Source organism: Meriones unguiculatus, chromosome 2 (assembly GCF_030254825.1).
Source record: "Meriones unguiculatus strain TT.TT164.6M chromosome 2, Bangor_MerUng_6.1, whole genome shotgun sequence".
Taxonomy (NCBI): Eukaryota; Metazoa; Chordata; class Mammalia; order Rodentia; family Muridae; genus Meriones; species Meriones unguiculatus.
This window is the reverse complement of record NC_083350.1, coordinates 48,747,645-48,769,342: the sequence shown is the minus strand read 5'-3', so window position 1 is coordinate 48,769,342 and position 21,698 is coordinate 48,747,645. Positions and strand designations below refer to the sequence as shown.

Below are 21,698 nucleotides of genomic sequence, written 5' to 3'. Positions count from 1 at the left end.
CACCCCTGGTGTGGTGTGGGCTGGGCTCCTAAATAGGCAGAGGCTTTCTTAGAATCTGTCCTTTCCTACAGTTCATTCTGTTAGTTAGATGTATTAGATGTTAGAATATGTTTAAAGTTGTAGCTACTCAAAGTTGAGAAGATTACTAGGAGAAAGGACAACAGTGCACATGCTCCTGGAGGTTCTTCCAGAGGAGCCTGCTGAGACATTCTTTGCTGTTTTCCCTACCCCTGTACTTCTTAATAGGTCAACTTGGGTATCTCCTATTCCTTAGCAAGCCCTCTTATTTACTCAGTGTTTTAACTTTACCATTCCTTTTCATTGTATCAGAACCAAGACAGTGATGACGGAGGGAGCTAGAAAAAAAACTGAGAAACATTGAGAGAGAGTGATGGAAAGTTGGTGATGCTTTGGATGTGTAAGGAAGGTGAAAAGGAAGAAAGATGTTCATGGTTTTGTTAAGAGTTGTCACATGCATTCATGCACACACACAAACCACCACTATCACCACCAAACAGTTCTTTTAAAGATGAGAGGAAGTTTTCTCAGGTGAGGTGCCAGAAGCTTACATCAGTGCTCTTAATTTTAATTTAGTTTTTTTTTTTAATTCACAGTACAAAAGTGGTAATTATGGTAGAACTGTACTAATCTTCTGGACTGCCAGTTTTCACCTTGTAAGTAAGAAAAGGAGTTGGTTGTACCTTACTTGGTGTTGTTCTTATCATTGCACTGTAGTAAAACAATTCTGAGTCACCTCCTCCTCCTTCTGGAGTTCATATTGGTGCAGTAACCCAAACTCACACCATTGTCAGGTACCCGACTGGGTTTGCCCTAAGATGCTCCAAGTTGACCTAGCTTATATGCACCTCTTCTGTTTTTCCCTATTCTCACCTTGCTTCTATAGAGTAGAGTTGTGTGACCCTGGACGTTTTCTTTCTGAAAAGGAGAGACAGAAGCAAGGCTTCAAAAGTTGTGATGGTGGCCCCTTTCTAACTCTGAAGGTCAGCCTGGGTCTTCTGTGTGCACTCTGTGAACATTAATTATAATGCTTCAGTATGGGCTGCTGTTGTAAAGCTGGGCCCAGGGAGCTTGAGGCTGAGGGAGAATGAGACGCCAAGTTTTTGGTTTTTTTTTAACTTTTAAAAATTTTCTTTAATTTTTTAAATTTACTTTGTATTCCAGCTGTAGCCCTCCCTCGTCCCTTTCCAATCCCTCCCCCTCTCCCTCCCTCCCTCTTCTCCTCTCATGCTCCTTCCCTAGTTCACTGATAGGGGAGGTCCTCCTCCCCTTCCATCTGACCCTACCTATCAGGTCTCATCAGGACTAGCTGCAGAGAAGCCAAGTTTTAACTGCAGCACGGGATGCTGAGCCTGGGAGCCACAGGTCCTACATCAACTCATTGCAAGTCAAATTAAGGGAATAATACAAACCTAGTAGATATTTAATGAGAGATTATTTCTGGAGATTATAAGGATACAGAAATTGCAAATAAATCCCTGACCTTTTCTGAGCCTTGGCTCAGTGAATGAGCTGCATCACCTGCTCAAGGGGATTAAGGACAGCCACATCCATCTGGCAGGCTACTTTCTCAGTCATTTGCAAACTCTGCTCCCTGGCGATAGTGTTCCAGGCCTTTTAATGGGAATTCGCTTTGCAGACTAGAACTCAGTTGCTTAGATTATGAACCTAGTGGGCCAAAATCAGAAGTAATGTTCTGCTTATGTATACAGTAGAGTCCCTGTCACATTAGTGACACTTAGTCCAAGTTAAATAGTATGTAGCTGTTAATTATTAGCAACACCATCATGATGTCAGCAGGAAATTCGAGTTGATGAGAGTAGAAGCCAAACTGTGTGTGCGTGTTTATGTTTGTGTGTATGCACGCATATGTGTGTAAGGGAAAGAGACAGAGGACAAAGCGACAGATGGAAAAGTGCAGGAAGCCGCCGTGCACTAATGTGTATCAGCTCTAGTTTAGAGGTTCAGAACGGCGCTTGCTAAACTGTATTCATGAGCTCTTGAGAATCTTGTTTGATGTGGGTTCCATTTCTTAACATAATTTCATCTGTTTACAAAACCAGGTAGTTAACACAGCATACAACTGTAATAAATTAGGCTTAGCAGAGTGACCTTGAGCTCTCGTTTGGCTCTGCAGCATGTAAATGCTATGTACATTTGACAACTAAGATACACTGATAAAAACAGCATTACCTACATGAACTGTAAGGCTTTTTAGTTTAACATCAGTATAAAGGAGATTTCTTTGCTTTTAAGAAACTGGAGAAATTGTACCAGCACAGGGAAAAACCAATCTGAACCTATGTATAAAATTTAAGTTGGTAGAATTTAATTTTTTCTCATATATCTGGAAAATTCCACAGCATTTTTTTTTTCTTTTTCTTCCTTGTACCACTTGCCTAGGAAAGACTCTCACTTCCTAGTTGGCCTCTAAGCACTGGGGCTTTCTCTCTCAGTTGCCAAGTTCTTTCCAAATTTCCAAAACTTTTGTTGATGTTTCTGGGGTAAGGAAGTGTCTTTTGTCCGAGATGAAGTTCATCTATGTTTAGAAGGAAACAGTGTTCACAAGCCTGCTCTTAAAACACCTGTGTTCAGAATCCATCTCAATAGCCCCCAGAGTTCCGTACACAATGGTGGGTCCCCAGACTTCGGAGCACCATGCCTTTGAAAAGAGACTCGCAAGCACTTCTCTAAAGAAAGAAGTAAAGGTTTCTGATGACTATAGGGTGACAGTCATAAATAGCTTGGAAAGTTTCTTATGCACAAAAAGATAGTTCTCTGCCTGACAAATACTTGCCCAGTGGCTGGCAGCATTTTGAATTTTCATGAAAAAATGAGAGTTGTCCCCTCCCCCCCACATAAAAAGATACCTTGTGTCCTTATTAATCGGATGCAAACAAACCCCATCAAGAAAGTTCTGACACCACTGGAATGGCTGTAATGAAGAGAGATAATAACTAACGTGGACAGGATGTCCAGGCTGATCAAACTGATTTCACTCCTGCAAGCTCTGCACATTGTATTGATGGATAAGCAATGCCTGGGGTTGAGGTTTTGTGGATGTCTGACCTCTTTATTGCTACTTAGAAAGTAGTTCTCCCCTGGAGGAAATTGTTCCTGTGGGTTGTTTCATGTTCTGAATGGCCTGGTCAGTACTGGGACAGATGGAGGATCCGCTGTCCCCTCTGATGAACTGCAGAGAAGGCCTCTGCTGTTTCTGGGGCTCTAGCTCTGGTAGCTTCTTTGTTCTCAACTGGTTCAATGTTCCTCTGGTCATGTTTCTTTCCTTCATTTCCCCCTCAATTTTCTGTTTTTTTTCTAGTCACCAGAACATAATTGTTTTTTTAATTCAAGGTCATATATATAGCAGCTTGGTGATCTGGCCACTTTAGCAAGTCTCCGCATGTTACCTTGGCAACTTTGGTCATATTTAGCTTTTCCAAGCCTCAGTTTTTCCACCTGTAATGTGAGGCTAATAGTACTATCATTCAAGAGGATTTTCTGGGAGTACAAGAATTAATCTAGGTAAAGCACTTACCCAGTTTTTTCAAAGCTTTATGTAGATGAGTGCAAGGAAGCTATTTGTGTGGCTTCAATTGGAAGGTGTCCATCACGCTGCGCTGCCATTCTTGTTAGAAAGTGAGGATAGCGCCAAGTTACTGTGAGAACTAAGCTAATACATGCTTAGGGTAGGCTCTTTCTCAGTATCACCTATTTCTAAGTTATTATTTTACTTCTATTTCTTTATCTTCGTATGGGAAAGGGAAGAGGCCTGTGAGCACACGGTGTGGTTGGTTCCCAGTGTGGAAGCCTTACAGTGAGCTGGTTTGCACGCAGGCTTGACCGCATTTCTCTTGTTCTTGCAGCCGCACAGTTGGACAGCATCGGCTTCAGCATAATAAGGAAATGCATCCATGCGGTGGAAACCAGAGGTAAAGTCTACCAGATGGACAGATGGGGTTGTTCTCATGGAAGATCACATATCTGTGAGGCAGCAGACCTGCTGCCTGCCACTTCTGATTTTAAGTAACTCATTAACTCCCCTGGTGCCACTGTCAGTGTTCTTACAGGTCACATTGGTGTGAAGCAGGAGTTCCCCACCTGTTTCATGTCACCCACGTCTCTGGGCGATCATGAGAATGTCTTACATGTATACAAATAGAATCCTTAGGCTTATGGAAACCAGTCTGAAACTCGACTATTATTAAAATAATTGAGATGCTTCTGTGTTAACAAGTTTGTTCACATCTTACAGTGGAAGACCTCATACTGGTATAATCTGGAAACTGAAGCATTGTAAGCATTCTGTAACAGTGTAAAGAGTCATGAAAACTCTGTGAGTTTTGGACCATGCTTCAGGAATTGCTAAGACCACCATGATTTGGCATTCATAAGGGAAGGAAGTGTACAATGTCTGTAATAGTGAAAATAAAAGCTCTTTTCCATCTAGTTCACAGATCCCTGGACTCTCTCCAGGGATTATCTTAGAGTCTGTGGATCCCAGGTAAGGATCTCTGCTCTGCAGACCTGGATCCGAGAACCACCAAGGACAGAGAAGGAAGGGGTTAGGTGCCTGCTCCTCGTTGACATTTCCCAGGTCTATTGGAGCAGAGCAGGAGATAGGGGAGGCTGATTTGCCGCAGTCTATCACAAACCAGAGTCCTTAGTTCTGGCACTGAAGAGTTCGAAGTGCCTGATCCATTATGGCCCTGAGAAAACCTGCGAACTATCTCTCCACTGAGAGTGATCAAAAGCAGGAGACCACTATTTATGCCTCAGTGTGCTACGTACTTGCACTTTTTATTTGTTTGAAAGAAATTCTGTCTTAAAGCAGAGTTGTAACCTTACTAATGGAGAGGGACACACACACACACACACACATACACAGAGCACACAGGTTGGGGGTGGTCAACAGAACATCTTGAGTTCTATGTGTCCTGTGAGGGTTCTATTTCCAAAGAACTTACTTTAACATATAGAAGCAGGTTTGTATTTTGTTTTGTTTTTTAATGTTTGATATTTCTCCTCAATTTCCTTCAGCAAAAAAATTAAGACAGGTTGACAACAAATGTACATAAAATATACCCAGAATGGCTGGAGAGATGGCTCAGAGGTTAAGAGCACTGCTGTTCTTCCAAAGGTCCTGAGTTCAATTCCCAGCAACCACAAGGTGACTCACAACCATCTATAATGAGATCTGGTGCCCTCTTCTGGCCTACAAGCAGAATCCTGTATACTAAATAAATAAATAAATTAATTAATTAAAAACAATATCAACAACAAAAAACAACAAAAAACAAAACAAAACAAAACAACAACAACAAAAAACCAAAAACCCATAACTATATACCCAGAAAATGTCAAATAGGCATAATTGGAAATTAATCTTTGAAAATAAGGTTGTTGGTCATGTTGAGCCAAAAGAACGTTTACATGGTAATGTGGTTAAAATGCAAAATCAGGAACCAATCAAATGCCTTAAAATTTGGTTAAATCAAGGTGTTTTACTTGTGCAGTAAAATTCTTGTGAATCATTAAAAATAGAAATGTTTTTTGACATCCCACATTTACATGCATTAAGTGAAAAATACAATTTAAAAGTAAACAGCCATCCTGTCTGTGCTCATTCTGTGACGTCCCCGAGAGGACGTCCTCTGCACTAGTGGCACCAGTGGCTCGCCGTTCTCTTTTACTTTCCCCTTTTGGTTTTCTATTTGCCTTTGTTGTAATGTTTATATCTAAATATAAATATTTTTAAAGAGTTTATATTTATATGGAAATTTTAAAGAGTTTAAGTTTGTTTTTTATTTTAAAAGAAAAGGATATAATCAGTGTGTTTGTCTGTAATTCTGCTTTTCAGGAGGTGGAGATTAGACAGTTGGGAGCTAAAGGGCAGCCTGAGTAACAGAGTGAGGCACTGTCTTAAAATGAGGAAAAAAAAAAGGAAAGGGGAGGAGAGTAGTTAGGATAGGCAAAGGCAGAAGCACACACATACAGGCAAGTGTACTTGTTTAAGGTGGGCTGAGTGTCTGTCCATTTGAGCAGCCCAAACCAAGAGGAAAACCTATTCCCCAAAACTCTTCTCAGGGTCTGTAAACAATAGCTTGTAAACCTCGTAGGTCACTGTAGGAAGTTCTGAGTAAATGTTATGTACACCTAGGAACCCACTGGAAGGTATTAAGAGAAGTCCTATGAACTCACTTTCACAGTAAGAAGTTCACAGAGGAACTAGAGAAGAAACACACCAGTTCCTGAGAGGTACCAGATGTGGTAGACTTGGGCCAACAAGAGGAAAGCCATTTTCAGTCACTCAGTCTAAATTGTCTCTGTTGGAGTTGAGGAGATAGATAGATAGATAGATAGATAGATAGATAGATAGATAGATAGATAGATAAAGCCTGAGGCCTTGAGTTTGATCCCCCAAACCCAGTAAAAATGCTGGGCATGGTGACACACACTTATAATCTCAGTACTTGAAAAACAGAAACAGGAAGATCCATAGGGCTCACTGGCCACCCAGGGAAGCCAAATTTCTGAGCTCTGGCCCAATGAGAGAGCCTGTCTCAAAGGAGGTAGATGTTATTCCCAAGAATTTGAGGTTGTCCTCAGGCTACCCTATGCCTATGCACACATATGCACCCACACACGTGGACAGGCATAAACCACATGCATTCACACATGCATACAGATTGTCTCCTGTTGTAAGTGGCATGGCGGCACTCTAATCCATGCATTTCAGTGAACAGAAGTTCTGTAGTTTGTGTTCCATCTTTGTTTAAGTATTTCCCAATAAATACCTTTGCTCTAACTGTGATGGATTTTCTGATTTCTCAGTCTTGACTAACATTCCCTAAGATGGAAAATGTTCTTACACTTCAGTATTTTTTTGCTATGTGTAAAAATAGATGGAAAGTTATTTATCTTCTTCTGTGAGTGATTTTTTTTTCTTTTAGTCATTCTACTTTGGACTTTTGAATGTAAGAAATGGTTAAAAACTACATCTTTCAAATAACGCATTTTGCATCTTTAAAAATCTTCATCTGCCACTTTTGGCAAGAGAGGAGGGAAGTTTCTCTCCCAGTGAGGACCTGGCTAAGGTGAGGACTAGAGTGTTCAGCACATCCGTCAATCCTCGACAGCTGTGCCAAATCCCACTCCTTTGCTAAGAGCTGAGCTGAGTGGCAGGGGACTTTAATTATGGCAGCTTTTAGAAGGACAGAGAAAATGAGGGAAAAATAGAGGAGCATTTGGCCTTGTTGGCCTGACTCGTGTTCTGATGCTCATCTAATTAAATCATCTCTCTTCTCAGGGATCAATGAACAAGGACTCTACCGGATCGTGGGGGTCAACTCCAGAGTGCAGAAGTTGCTGAGTGTCCTGATGGGTGAGTGCAGCAGTGTCTGCCCCAGGCAGGTCCCTTGGGCAGCCTAATCCAAGGTTTCCTGGTTTCTAGGTAGCCTCTGGGGTAGGAATCAGAGTATGGAAGTGCCGATGCCCAGAATTCTGCCCTGCTTGCTAGGTGTGGCTGTGGGCATTAAGAGGAGAGGCTCTGAGGAGGCCTCTGTAAGAATAAAATAAAATGGCAAGGCCAAGCACCACACCCAGTCCTCAGGCTCTGTGCCCCAGTCCAAGTGCCAATTGGTCACTCATGTGACTGCCACACCATATCTGTCTTTAATAGCTCATGACTCCCTTTGTCCTCTTTTGAGGCAGGCCTTCAGTAGGACACAACCCATGTCCAAGAAAGGGTATCTTTCTGGCCCAGGAGGACCTTAGGGCCTCATGTTCCTAATACTGAGGGTGTCATGTAACTCTCAGATAAAATGTATATATGCAAGATCTCTCTTGCTTCTAGATTTCAAGCCTTCACTTGATCCTCTTTCCCTGGCTGATGTATAAATAGAAAGCCACTACCTCCAAATGTGCAGTGTTTGAATCAAAATTCATGAGACAAAGTTGCCTAGGCTGCAGATATCCTGTATTTTTAGCTATGCAGCCAGCTTCAGTGAGTCACATGGATCTAAATGGCAAACAGATCAGATTTCATACATCAGTGGCCGTTGTCTGTGTCCACAAAAGCCCTAGCCTGGTACTTCGGAAGATTAGTTCTTATTCAGGCCTCTCACTTGGCATTTTAGGCAAGGGCCTTTCTCTTGTATTTGTTACTTCTTCTGTTATTCTATTTTTTGAAAATAGCTTTCATATGTGCAGAAGTATATTCCTTTATATGGGCCAGAATGCGCTACCCACTGCTGTTGTCAAAACCCCACAGTATTATGAGTTACGCTGAGGCCTGCTCTTTGAAACCACAGTGTCTGTGAGGCTCTTCTATACTTATTTTCTACTTCTACGTTCAGATGTGGGATACAGTTAGGTTTTTTAAATTATTTTTTTTAATTTTTTGAGATAATTGTGAGGTACACATGCATTGTAAGAAATAAGGGGTCTTTTGTACCGTCTACCCAACTTCCTCCATTGATAGCATCTTACGAGGCTGTATTTCCGTATGACTGCCAAGCTCCTGACATTGCTACAGTCAAAATGCAGTATTTCCACGCCCATAATGACCTTGTGATACCCTTTTATGTCTGCTCTCTGCCTTACCTCCTCACACACACAATCTCTAACCCTGGTGACCAATAGTCTATTCTTTTTTTTTTCTTTTAATTTTATCACTTTGAAATTAATTGTTATATAAATGGAATAATAGAATATGTAAGTTTGGGCAGTTGAGTCTCTTTCTTAGTAAGCTTAATTATTTCTAGAATTAAACAGCTTGTATGCATCATTACTTGTTAATTTCTTAACTACCAAGTAGTATTCCACTGTATGGGCATACCACAGTCTAGCCATTCATTTGCTTGCAGGGCTTCTGGGGTATTTCCTTTTTTTAGGCTCTCATGAGTAGAGCTGCTGTATATACTTGAACAGAGAATTTTTATGGGAGCATATGTTTGTTCTCATAAAGTGACCAAGAGTGCTATTGTTAGGCCATATGTTGATGTGGCTTAATTTTGAGAAATTCTAATATAAGGAAGAATTAAGAGCTTAGAAGCTATCAGCCTTCAGTCTTTCATTTCTGCTTAGCATCTGGAATAGATTGTTGGGTGATAGTGGTATTAAGTTTCTATAGAGTCCTGGCAGGGCAAGATATGCATGCACCTGAACGCTGTTATGCTCACATGTGGTGTTAGCACTTAATATGACCCGAATCTGGAGATGGAATAGTGAAAGAGAGAGGAATTCAGATTGAGCAGATATGAGCAGCAGCACGGGCAGAGGCAGGCTGTGCAGGGTAGAGGCAGAGGCTCTGGATGGTGTGGGATTATTCTTTAGTATCTGAGAGAGCTACTTGAGGCTAAAAGAGGACACTGGACAGCAGAGGTGACCCGAGTTGCTGACAAACCTAAGCACAGTGTTGAGGAGTTTGGGGATTTTTTTTAATTGCCCGAAGGGAATAATGCACTGTTAAGAGTTCTAACTGGTAGAGGTGTGTGCATTATGGTGAGAGTCAGGACATATGATTAGATTAGTTCACAGAAAAGGCATTTGCTTATGTGTCTGGTGCATCCAAGATGACAGCCACATGCAGGGTTGAGGGACTCTCATGCTGTCTTTACCACGAGCCCTGTCCCTTTCCCTTTTGTCTTCTAGTTTCTCACTATCTGTGTCCTCTGTTGGCCCTATCCTTGGCTTTGCTCTCTCTGGGAGTGTCCCAGATAGATCCAGGCACTGCAGTCCTTGGAGCTTGCATCACTTAGAAGAGTGGCTTTCGGGTGACAGTTTTGGCAGAAGGCCACAGGGAGGACTTTGATTGGCCAGTGTGGGCCATTCTCATGATAAAATTTTCAATTTGGAGCCAATCACATTATCCTCAACAGATGGACACAGATGGCCTGGAGCCTGTGCCTATGTGTGGGCCGGAGAGCAGGGGTGAGGCTTAGTTTATGGAAGCCCATTCACCGTGCAGGATCACTGATGAGAAAGCGAGGAATCCTTTCTTAGAGTAGTGATTCTTACTGTATTAATGAAGTATGTCCAACAGAGCAGGAGCAAGATCAGCTTCTAGCATAAGGTGAACAACATAAGAAAACATGGCACATGTATGTGATCATGGATGGGCCCTAGAAGATGACAATAGGTGAGTCAGAGAATCCCCCATCTAGGGCTAGACCGAAGAACGGGGACTCTGTATCCAATATTTTATGTAGAGAAACCACCAAGACAAAGCTTCAATTAGAATTCAGAGATGTCAATGTGAGGCAACAGTACTGAAAAAAAAAATACAATGTTTTAGAAGACTGCTCATCTATAGAGATCCACTTTGGGCAAAAGAGATGTTCTGACAGGTGGCGGTTCTCATCACTGCTCTCAGCAGCCACCTGACAAGCCTGACACTGGCTTTTCCTTAGCCATCCAAGGTATAGAGGAAAGTAATCATGACCATCTGAAGAAAGTCATGAAAGAGTAATAACTAGCAGCTGACAGTCACAAGGCTAGCTGCCTCTGCCAGGAGGACATTCCACATAGACTGGGGTATAAATGATCCTACCAGGGACAGAGCTGACCAGAGTGAAGTGTAACCTAATGCTGAGAATGGGGCCTCTGGGTCTCCCCATCAGTCAAAGGCATCTTGTCCTCTTGCAGTTGTCAGGCCAGGGCGCTAGGTCCAGGTTTGTCTCCCTTCCCCGTTTTGAGTATGCTATTGTGTCATCCTCATCAATTCTTGGTACCACTACTGGTCTGGGCTAGCCATTGGTATAGAGTAAATTCTACTGTAGGCCACAAACCCTTCAGGACTTATTGTGAACCACATACCCACTCTCCTCTATTCTCAGCATTTTCATACCCAGCTACATGCAGATACACTGCTTTGACTTGTTCCAATACACTGAGTGGATTTTTGCTACTACAGATAAACCAGACACTAATTTTAATCAGTAGTTCATGGTGTGTATTCTGACTTCACTGAGGGACTGTAGGAGGGATGGGGAATGAGAGCCAGCGCGTGGAGAATGCCTTTGTTTTGCTGATTAGTGTTCCTTAAGAAGGCTTGCTAGAATTCCTCATAGCCACTGCAGTGTCCCCTGCACCTCATTCTGGTGTCCTGCCAAGAGCCACCCTGGTTACTGCCTACCAACAGGGGTCAGTGGTCTTTGAGTACTGAAAAAAACCCAGGAAGACTTTGAGATTTCCTGAGACAGAATGTATGTACTATCCCTGCCACCCTCCAAACTATTAAATGAGGATAAATATTTATAAATTTTCTTACACACAAACACACCAGCTATGTTCTTGCTCATTACATGTCTGTTTCTCTTCCTTTCTGTGCATGCCTATTTTTAAAATTAAGCTACAAAGGGGACAACTTGTGTCAGTTTTCTTCTACTATATGGGAACTCATGTTGTCAGGCTTGGAGACAGGTGCAATACACTGAGCCACCTTGCTGACCTCCAACCCCTTCAGTATTTTCTAAGTAATTCCTTTCTCCAGTTAAAAATTATGAATAATCATTGATGAGATTTCAGAAAAAATACAAAAATCACAAAGAAGAAAATAAGAATCCTTTAGGCCAGAGACAACACTGATTGACTGTTTTGTTGTATATGAGACCTTTGAATCATAGGCTCCTTTAAACCGTGTAGACCAGCACATAGCAGGCAACTCAGTACAGCATAGTATTAATATGGCTACAACATGCGGCACACATGCTGTTTAACAGGATGCATGCACATAACACTCGTGTCTGCTTTCCTATGCCAAGTCCTCCCGTGGCATTGTTCTTGTGGTGCACGTCAATCGGTCTCCTGCCCTAGTGCCATTCATATGGGTGTGCTGTGAGGCAAGGAGCAGAGGCGAAGAGCATGCACTCTGGAAGCCAACACACTGCTTATCCTTTTCACTTTAGACAAACGGTTTCCATAGCCTGTTCTCCTGTCTTCTGCTGCATGTACTAGCCTGGCCTGCATAGAAACAGGAGGATGAGATGAGAAAAATGCAGGAGCGTTGCTGAGTCAGAGCCTGCACATTATGAAATGCTCATGCGTCTTACTCCTTACAGTTTATCTTACAATGTTGAGTTGCTGGGGCAGGCTCGGAATATGGCTTCAGCCTCATTCCCTACTGTTTCCAAGCTCACTGTCAGCCGGCATAAGGAGAGACCTATCTCCCCTAACAGCCATGCTCTGAAGTACTTGTTTTCTCGTATAAATAAAACATGTAAACAATGTGTTTTCCTCTTATTTAATATTTGTTGAATATTTTGAACATGTTTATGGTGCTGACAGAAGAAGTTTCTTGCCTGCTTTTATTCTTAGTATTATTTTCCTAATTTCTGTTTTCACTGTTTGATGTAAGCTTTAAATATGGAAGCTGTATTTACAGCATTTTTATAGAAATATTCATGTCCCAAGTTCTTTGTTTTCCTTTTTTTTTGTCCCACATTTGAAATTTTTATGAAACCAATCTCTCATTCTTTATCCTTGACCTTGATAAGAATTATACCTTAAGAGACTCTTTTTATTCCAGGACTATAAAAAACATTTTGTTTTTCTTAAAATTCATTTAAGGACTGGCGATACAGCTCAGTGAGTAAAGGTACTTGTTGCCAAGTCTGACAACCTGAAATTGGTCCCCCTGAACATGGTGGAAAGAAAGAATTAACTCCCATGAGTTGTCTTCTGCACCTTATACAAGTTCAGCATCACTCATGCGTGCACACACATATATACACACACACTTTCCAAAGAAACAAGTGAATTAATGAATGAATGTAAATTTTTAAAAGTTCATTTGGGTTATATTCACACAAACTGTAAACTCTCCTTTTGCTCAGTTGTATATATACTTATACACTGATAAGTACACAAGAAATCTTTCTACTGTCACTGACTTTAAATATCACATGTGAGCACATCTGATAGTTACAGGCTCCGTGAGGGAGCTTTTATTGGTGGGTTTTCTAAAGAACAGGTTCCTTCTTGGTTTCTGTTCCTGAGACCTGAGTCATAGGAACACACGGTCCCCAGTCTTTGCTTGAGGGGTTCACTCTTCCCCTTATTCTTGATGTCCCCAGGGTTGCCCCCCAAATCTGTATCACTTATTTAACCTCTGTTAATTACTGCTGTGTTCTTGTCATCAGGAGCATGATTTTGTGGTTGAATTTTCAGTGTCTTTAATGGGGCACACTTGGCTCTGTGTTCTGCTCCTTCAGCCATCACCTTTACTTGTTTCACTTTGGTAGCTCATTTCATGCTGCCCACTTCTTTTATGAATTTCATTTATATTGTAGAGTAGGTGCTTTCAGTGCTTTGCTCTCTGTATTCTATACCAGCAAACACTGGATAGTTTCACAGGATGATTAAAGCTCTTTGCTGTGGCCTTCACTCTGAATAGATTCTTCCCGGTCTGCAGTCACTTTCTTGAATCCTTTTTCAGAGTCACTTTTTTTCTATGGCATTGGAAGGCTATTTTACGAGATGCCAGCCAAATCTCAGTCAGTTGTAAATCTTTTATTTTGTGTGGCTCTGTAGTCCTGAATAATTCCTCTTGGCCCCACTCTGCTTAAGATCTTGGAAGAACTGAAATATCTATCTGTGAACTCAGAGCTTGTAGTTTTTCTCTTGTTTCTTTGCTGATTCTTCAAGGACTACCTCCTGCCTCTTTTTTGTGTTTTATTTTGTTTTATGATTGGGTCTCTCATGTAGTCAGGTTGATGTCAGACTTACTACATGCACACACACACACACACACCACATTAGTACACATATGAAGAAACTCACAGACACACATTATATGTACATGTTTTGCCAAGCTAAAGATGACCTTGAATAGCTGATCTTTTGACCCCCACTTCTGGAGCACTGGGATATCAGATATCACCACCACATCCTGCTGACTTTCCCCTTCAGAGTCCGTTCCTCGTGTTGTAAAGGTATTCTTGCACATTGCTGCCCAGCCTTGCTTTGCTGTCTATAACCTGCTCTCTGGGCTTCCATAGGCCTGTGGAAAGCAGCCTCCCTCCAGGTGTGCAGGAAAGGAGTGTGGCTTCATTTCCCTACCCAGGGAACTTGGCTATGCTTTCTCTGGGCCTCTATATGAGCCCCACCTCTGGCAACAAGAGAATGTTAGATAAAAAGCTTCTTTACAGTGCTGTTGAAGCTTCCTGTCCCTTTCTTCTGTGTGTAATTATTAATGTTTAACTATGATGGCAAAGAAATGCAAATTCAGCAATTGGTGTTTTTCTCCTCCCATGCTATGACTTCCCTCTAGGTTAAAATTACAGAGAGCACAGAGAGGTGTCAAACAGCAGTGCTTAAATCACCAGGCAATGGGCAGTGTTCTTCCCATCTCCAGCCATGAACTAGCCCGCCCCATCCCCCTGGAATCTTGAAGGTCTGCATTCCTTTCTTCTGAGCCCTTATTCCCCACACATTTTCACACATTGCTGTAAATAAAATCAATCGAGGACTTCTTTCTGAAGAGTTCCACAAGGACAAGGTAAATCTTCAGGATGACTTCTGAGACCTGAAGCTTACACGGTAACTGAAGGGAAAGTAGGGGACTGAGAGGAAACAGACCTCAGCTACCCCCAATGAAGGGAACAGACAAATGGTGACAGACTTGGGATAAGGATGGTTCTGGGAGCCAGGCAGGGGCTTGTTTTCCATGATCTTGAGTTCCCAGAGAGGGGAGATCACAGATGGAGGCTCAACTTCCCCCACTTTTTCATCTGTCACCATCCTTGCCTATTAGGATACCTCAAGAAGCTCTAAGACAGACAGTAAGAGCATTTTAGGTCCCAAAACACAAGTGGTTGAGGATGTTCTGAATTCTTAGACACTACATATAGGCAGTTGCCAAGGTCTTTAAGTTTTGTGACTTTTATAATCAGAAAAGAGACTAACCAACTCTGCTTTTCAAATTACCAAGTATTAAATCTAGCCTCGGGGAGTGACATGGGGGTAATGAAGCCTGATATACACAGAGGGTAGTTACAGGTAGAAGCTGTGTTTTCCTGTAAGTTATTATGGAGACAGAGGACATGAAAGGCTTAAGAAAAGTTTAGCAAAGGAGTTTATAGTTTACAGTTTATAGGCAACAAAACAGGATTCACTTTTAGACTAAGACTGGGTGGTATTTTGGAAGGGTAAAAATGTAGATCAGTGCAACAAACCTAAGAGCCCTCGAGCAGGACCAGCACATACCTGGATCTTGGATAAAGGGGTCAGAATAATTAACTGGAAACAGAAACGGAGTCTTTTAAACAAATACCATTGTACAATTTGCCGTCCATACGAGGGCGGTTGAAATGAGCTCTCATTTGACACCATATGTGAAAAGTATCTTGAAATGTATCCTAAGAGCTGACACTGTGTACTTTCTAATAGAAAACGCAGAAGAAATATCTCAGTGATTTTGTCTTTAAAGAGCTTCCTTAACTAGAACATAAGAAAGAACCATTAAAGGAACATATGTTAAGTTGAACTTCATTTAAATAAGAAACTTTCTCTCTAAAAAGATCTTATCCATTGTGGACCTACTGGTACAGCCTGTAACCCCAGCTCTTTGGAAGGCTAAAGCAGTAAAATGACAAGTTCAAGGCCAGTCTAGTCTACAGAGTAAGTTCAGAGCTAGCCTGGACAATTTACTATGACCCTGCTTTAAGACAAAATACAAGATTGGAGATGTGACTCCATGATATATATTTGCCTAATGTTCATGAGGGCCAAAATTCAATCCATAGTACTGTAGGAAAAAAATTTTTTTTTCAAAAAGAAAGTTTAAGTTTTAAGACCTGAAGAAAGTATTTATAAAAATGTGTATATAATCAGTATTTTGTATCTAGAACATATTTTAAAAACTCTTGATTCTTAAGACAACCATCCCAGTTCTTAAAATAGACAAAAATATTGAAAAAAAAAAAAACCCAGTTGATTAAATACACAAAGAACAAATACCACATGTAAAGATGACCCCCACTGTAGTGTGCGTGAGATGACAGCTGGCATCAGGAGTCAGTACTGCTACAATGTACTCCTAGGATAGCTAAAATTAAAGTGAATGGCTGGCTGCGTCCCTTGTGAGAGGATGTGAAGCAGCCAGAGCTGTCGCAGTCTGTCGGTGGGTGTGCCAATAGCCTCAACATTTTGGAAGACAATTTGACCATTGCGTTTAAGGAGAACATTCTTATCGCTTGATCTGCTCTTGTAGATTTGGACCTGCCTGTTGATGCAGCATTTACCTAGGAGATAAAAATGCAGTCCATAGACAGCCTCTGTGCAAACGTTTGTAGTAGCTCTATTCATAGCAGCCACAGCTGGAAAGCACCCACGTGTCTGTCATCTAGGGAATGGGTAAACAAATTATGACATATCGAGAATACTGAATACAACTCAGTAAAAAAGGATTAAACTACTGTACATGTAACAGTATGGATGGATTTTGGAAGTATTTTGCTATGTGCACCTCTGGCCAGGGCATGAAGGTAGCAGGGAAGGACTGAATGTAATAGCACCAGGAGTTCTGAGGTGTTGGCGTACCTGGGTGGTGGGGGTGGGACCCTGACTGTATATGCATTTCAGAAATTATGGAACAGTACAGGTGTAGAACAATTAAGTGCACTTCAGGAATGTTCACTGTCAACACTCACACACTGAAAAGTGTTCTGCATTTGTCTTCCTTGTAAAAAAAAATGCAAATTAAAACATTGAGATAACTTAAAAAACAAAACACCATGTTTGACTGCTAAAGACCAAAGTATGACTGCATGTTGTTTTGAGGGTGGGAGTAATCACTCAAGATTAACACCCCCCCAGGACAGCTTGAATAGTATTTTCAGAAACTTAAAAGACACAGATTTTTGATCCAGAAAGTCTACTTTCAGGAATTGTTTCTGCAAGGAAGGTCTTCAGAGAAACTGTTATGCCATCCTTATCACAACAACATGGTTATAACCACAATTTCCTTTAAAAGAGGACATTAAATCAAGAATGGAGTGTATGTGAAGTGAAGTACTGGGGAGTCCATATGTTCATGTGTGGATGTGGGATAATTTTTTAGGAAATTGTCAAAGGAAAGAGGCACTATAAAAACGGCATGTCTCATGTACTTCCATTTCTGTTTTGTGTAACTGAGGATCAAACCCAGGGCCATTTATTCTCTAAAACGAAACACACTCACTCATACACACAGACGAATAGACTGGATGGGACATATGTATGTATGTGTGTGTGTGTGTGTGTGTGTGTATATATATATATATATATATGTACATCACTTTATATGTATGTATATATATGTGTATATATCATACACACACACACACATATATATACATACATACATATAAAGTGAGGTTAGCAGTTGCCTGTACTATAGAAAAGATTTACTGCTTAATACGTATATACATTTTCATTTCTTTCTCTTTGCTGTTGTGTGTTTGTGCAGGCTGCAAATATATTCTCTTGCATGTGTGTGGATAGTCCAGAAGTTGATGCTGGGTGTCTTCCACTGTCACTTCACGCCTTCTTTTGGGGCAGGAACCCTCTACTGAACCTGCAGCTCACTGATTCCACTAGACTGCCTGGTCAGTGAACTCCAGGGATCCTCCTGTCTCTGCTTTCCCAACAGATTACAGGCTCACACCTTCATCCCTAGAGTTTCTTTTACTCTTGGTGTTCTGAGTTGTTCTCAGAAGCTGGTTTGGTGGGACCTAAGACAGCTTCTTGTTAGCAGCACAGCTTCCGCTGTGTCCCCTGATTTTCTGGATATCGTGGTGGTGGGTGGTAGAGAGTTGCTGGTCACTGTTTGTGACTTACATGCCCTATTCCTCTCCGTGAACGTTATCTCACTAAGCTCTGCAGTGGTTGAGGTGCCTGGTGGGGAGAAAGGCCCGAGTTCTTCAGGATGCTCGGATGTCACCTGGACATCCTGTTCAGCAAAGGGAGCCTCAGAAAGGAGGTATAGTGACAAGCCACTCTTTCTGGAAATGTGGTCACTTGGGTGGTTCTATTCAATTTAGTTTGGCTCTGAAATGAATTAGAGTGGACACATTCAAGTTATGAGGCTTGCCTCATCTGTGCTATAAAAAGCCTTTCAGCCAGACTGTAATCTGACTCTCCTCCCTGTGACGTTACACAATATTCCTACGGTTGCGTAGCCCAAAAAAGTGGAAGCTAATGATTAGTTTGCTAAATGTGGTTCATGGAGCAGTTCACACCTCCGAGACCTGCCAACCGCTGCTGATGTCAATTTGTGCTTCCTTTTCTGGGGTAGAAGTTGGGTTCATCTTCAGAAAAATGTACAGTAACACTTGTTTTGACCCCAGAAACCAAGAAATGAGCAGGGCTCATGCGCCTTGGAGACATAGTGGGTTTTGGGGACGTTATGCCAAGCACAGGGCCTGGATGCCTTGGGCTTCAGCAGTCTGTGTCAGTCTGTAGGAGGCAAACAGGAAGCCTCAGGTGACAGAAAAGGAAAAGAAGTAAAGTCAGAGATTGAGACAGTAGGAAAATTACATTTTTGAACCTTTAAGGACACTTGCTATAATAGAACTATGTGGGCTTCATCATTTTATGAAAATGGTTCTTTGTTGTCTGTTTCGTGTGACAAGTAAGTCTTATTGCCCGTGGTCATGTGTGGACACTGCACAAGCATCTTGCCTTTAGGAGCTGCAAAGTTTGCGAGCTACAGCCCTTCTTTGCTTCATCTGTAAATATATGTCAGTGGAACACCCTGTGCAGTAGGGACCAGCTAGAATTGTGTGCTTTCTCTGGAGAATTATAGGTTAAATCCTTAAGCAATTCACAAGTATTTGACCTCATCCCACTAGGATGAACGTGGGTTCTTTCTCATCAGACAGAAAAGTATGCCTGGTGACTCATCTCCTTCCCCAGTGGAAGTGCACTTAGCCCCGTAGGCAGAAACTCTTGCTTGATGTTCAGTCTTTGGAACTATTGAGAAAGAGGTAGTCCGGTTTCAGTCTCTATTTACCTGGCATGTCATTTAAATATCAAACTGGAAAGCCAGATCTAAATCACCATTTATCTTTTCTTACTCTTTCAAAAGATGGGGAATATGAACTAGGGACAACTAATTAAAGGCACCCAACTTCTCTGATGTCCTTGTGACTGGTTCAGGGATGGCTCACAATCTGAGCCCGTCTGGCCACTGTGACCTTAAGGACTTTTCCAAGAGACAAGAGGTGGGGGCACTGGCTTGTTTGACTGAAAAGGCATGCCTAGGTTCAAATGCTGAACCTACCATCCAGACCCACTGTCTCTTTTTTCTGGCTTTGTCCTGGATGATTTCTCTGAGGTTCTTAATGGTAGCACTTAACACTTACATAACCTTTGAGCAGGAAGCACATCAAACAGCAGCTTGTCTCCTAGAAAAGAACTTGTGATCACTAGAGTCGGGCAGGTCCTGAACCATCCCTGAATCAGCTCACAGTATCCTGAGTTGTGCCTTTGAGCTGTCTATCTTGACTTTACTTCTCAACCCTAGAAGGAGCAATAAAAGAAAGTCCCAGTGAAATGAGTGAATGAGGCAGTGTGCACAAAGGGAAGAGAATGTTAGCTGAGCTATCTGGATATGTCTTGATCTTGAGGCTGTTTAAGAAAGTGTGGGCTTTGCCTCCATACACCTAAAGACTCTTCTGCCTCCCTGTCCCATTTGTTTGTGATCTGACTTATCTTGCTAGTGACAGTGGTCCCTGATGACCCATGAAGCTGTTCATCCTCCATCCTCTGCCTTTTATTCTTGCTTGTCTGTGTTGCTCGGGGTAGCTACATGAATTTCTCCATTAGCAATGTCTTTACTTAAAATATATTTGCTTAAAGTTGCATGCAAGAAGAGGCTGAAGAAGAAGTCATCGGGGGCCAGCATAATACTGGTAATACTCCTTATACTTAAGACAACTGAAAGAAATACTATAAAATAATAGAGGCAAACCATACTTAATTCAGAAAATATAAAAACCACAATTCTTACTCCTTTAACACAATCATTATAATTTGAAAGTTTTTGCTTTCAGTTCTTTTTTTATGTTTCTCAAAAATGTTTGAATCTTGCTTTTTAAAAACTTACTATTATATAATACAAGCATTTTCCATGTCATAATAATCAGTATTAATGTAATGTTAAGTTTAAAATATGGCAACATAATATTCCATCAGAGAATCCTACTGTAATTCACTTAACCACTCTCCTCTGATTAGACCTGTAGACCGTCTCTGTTATTTTTCCACTGTTTTAAAGAAGAGCCTGTGCTGTAGGTATCTGGTCTGCAACTTGGTGCATGCTTTGTCTTATTCCTTAAGGCATGATGGTGAGAAATGGAATTACTGGTTTGGAGGATCTGAGCATTTCCAGACTCTTGATGATATATAGCAAATTCCTTTTTAGTCTGTTGCATTGTTATCAGCTGCCTCTAGGAATTTATGAGCTGAGTATCTTTACCATACTCTTCTAATAATAAATATTTGGATTTTTAAATGTTTCTCTGGCACATTTGGCAAAATAAATGTCTTATTTTTAACTTTTTTTCTGTTTTTTTTTTTTTTTTTTTTTCGAGACAGGGTTTCTCTGTGTAGCCTTGGTTGTCCTTGACTCGCTTTGTAGACCAGGCTGGCCTCAAACTCACAAAGACATGCCCTCCTCTGCTTCCCTGAGTGCTGGGATTACAGGCATGTGCTACTACATCTGGCATTTTTTTTACCTGTAATTTTCATTTTTCTAGTTAGTGATGAAAAGTTGAGTGCTTACGTATATGAATATTTGCTGCTATCCTGTTTCATGCTTTGTTTTGTTCATTGTCTTTTCCCTTTTAGACCCCAAAGCAGCTTCTGAGACAGAAACTGATATCTGTGCAGAATGGGAGATAAAGACCGTCACGAGTGCTCTGAAGACCTACCTGAGGTGGGGATTTCCACCTGTGAGCAGCAAGCCACATAGTTAGCATGCTGTCAGAAAGAAAGCAGTTTTATTTGCAGCCTCCAAGAGAGCTGCTAGGTGGGCGTTTGAGATGTGGAAACTGCTTCTGTGTGGGAGCATTAAGTTCAGCTCGTCAGGCTGATCGTAAATTGCTCAGGGTTGACGGGCTGTCACTGTGCAATGGTGCCAAGAGTGATTTAGAAAACCCTCATCTTAATGAGATGCTCTGAGAGGATTAGCCTTAGACATACCCTAAACTGTGGCCTTCCCTTAATGATCTGTTATGAAAACAAGAACTCATACGTCACTCCATGAAGCAGGCTTGTTCACATACCCAGTTTATTGTGACCGATTTGAGTTTTCCATAGAATAGATTGCTTATCGTGATCCTTAAAAATGAGAAGGTAGATGTGGGAAAACTGCCTTTTGGAAATTGCCATTTGGTCTCTGTTGGTATGGTTAACTAAATAAAAAGGGAGAGAAGGAGAGGGAGAAAGAAAATATTACCATGTACTATTGTACATGAATTATTGCTCTTGTCTATCTCTTATCAGACTATAGGCTCACTGCTTACCACCTCCCTAACCCCCACGCAGCCCTGCAACTTACACTTGGTAGGAACACCATAATTCTGTGCTATAGTTATATTTGAGAATGGGTTATAGTCTTAAACAGAGGAGAACTGGAATCATGTGTTGAATAAGCCTCTATACAGATTTCATGAAGATTCATGTGGTTAGGTGTC

The 21,698-nt window shown here is 41.5% G+C and overlaps 1 protein-coding gene across 4 annotated transcripts in view; it reads left to right on the top strand.

Annotated features, from left to right (window-relative positions):
* The window catches only part of Arhgap26 (Rho GTPase activating protein 26), a 387,586-nt gene that overhangs the window by 224,161 nt on the left and 141,727 nt on the right, over positions 1-21,698 (top strand). For all 4 annotated transcript variants that reach the window (XM_021642211.2, XM_021642215.2, XM_021642212.2 and 1 more), the window contains exons 13-15: positions 3,885-3,950; positions 7,328-7,402; positions 20,851-20,938. In XM_021642211.2, the coding sequence (XP_021497886.1) occupies positions 3,885-3,950; positions 7,328-7,402; positions 20,851-20,938 (229 nt within the window). The remainder of the gene's footprint in view (positions 1-3,884; positions 3,951-7,327; positions 7,403-20,850; positions 20,939-21,698) is intronic.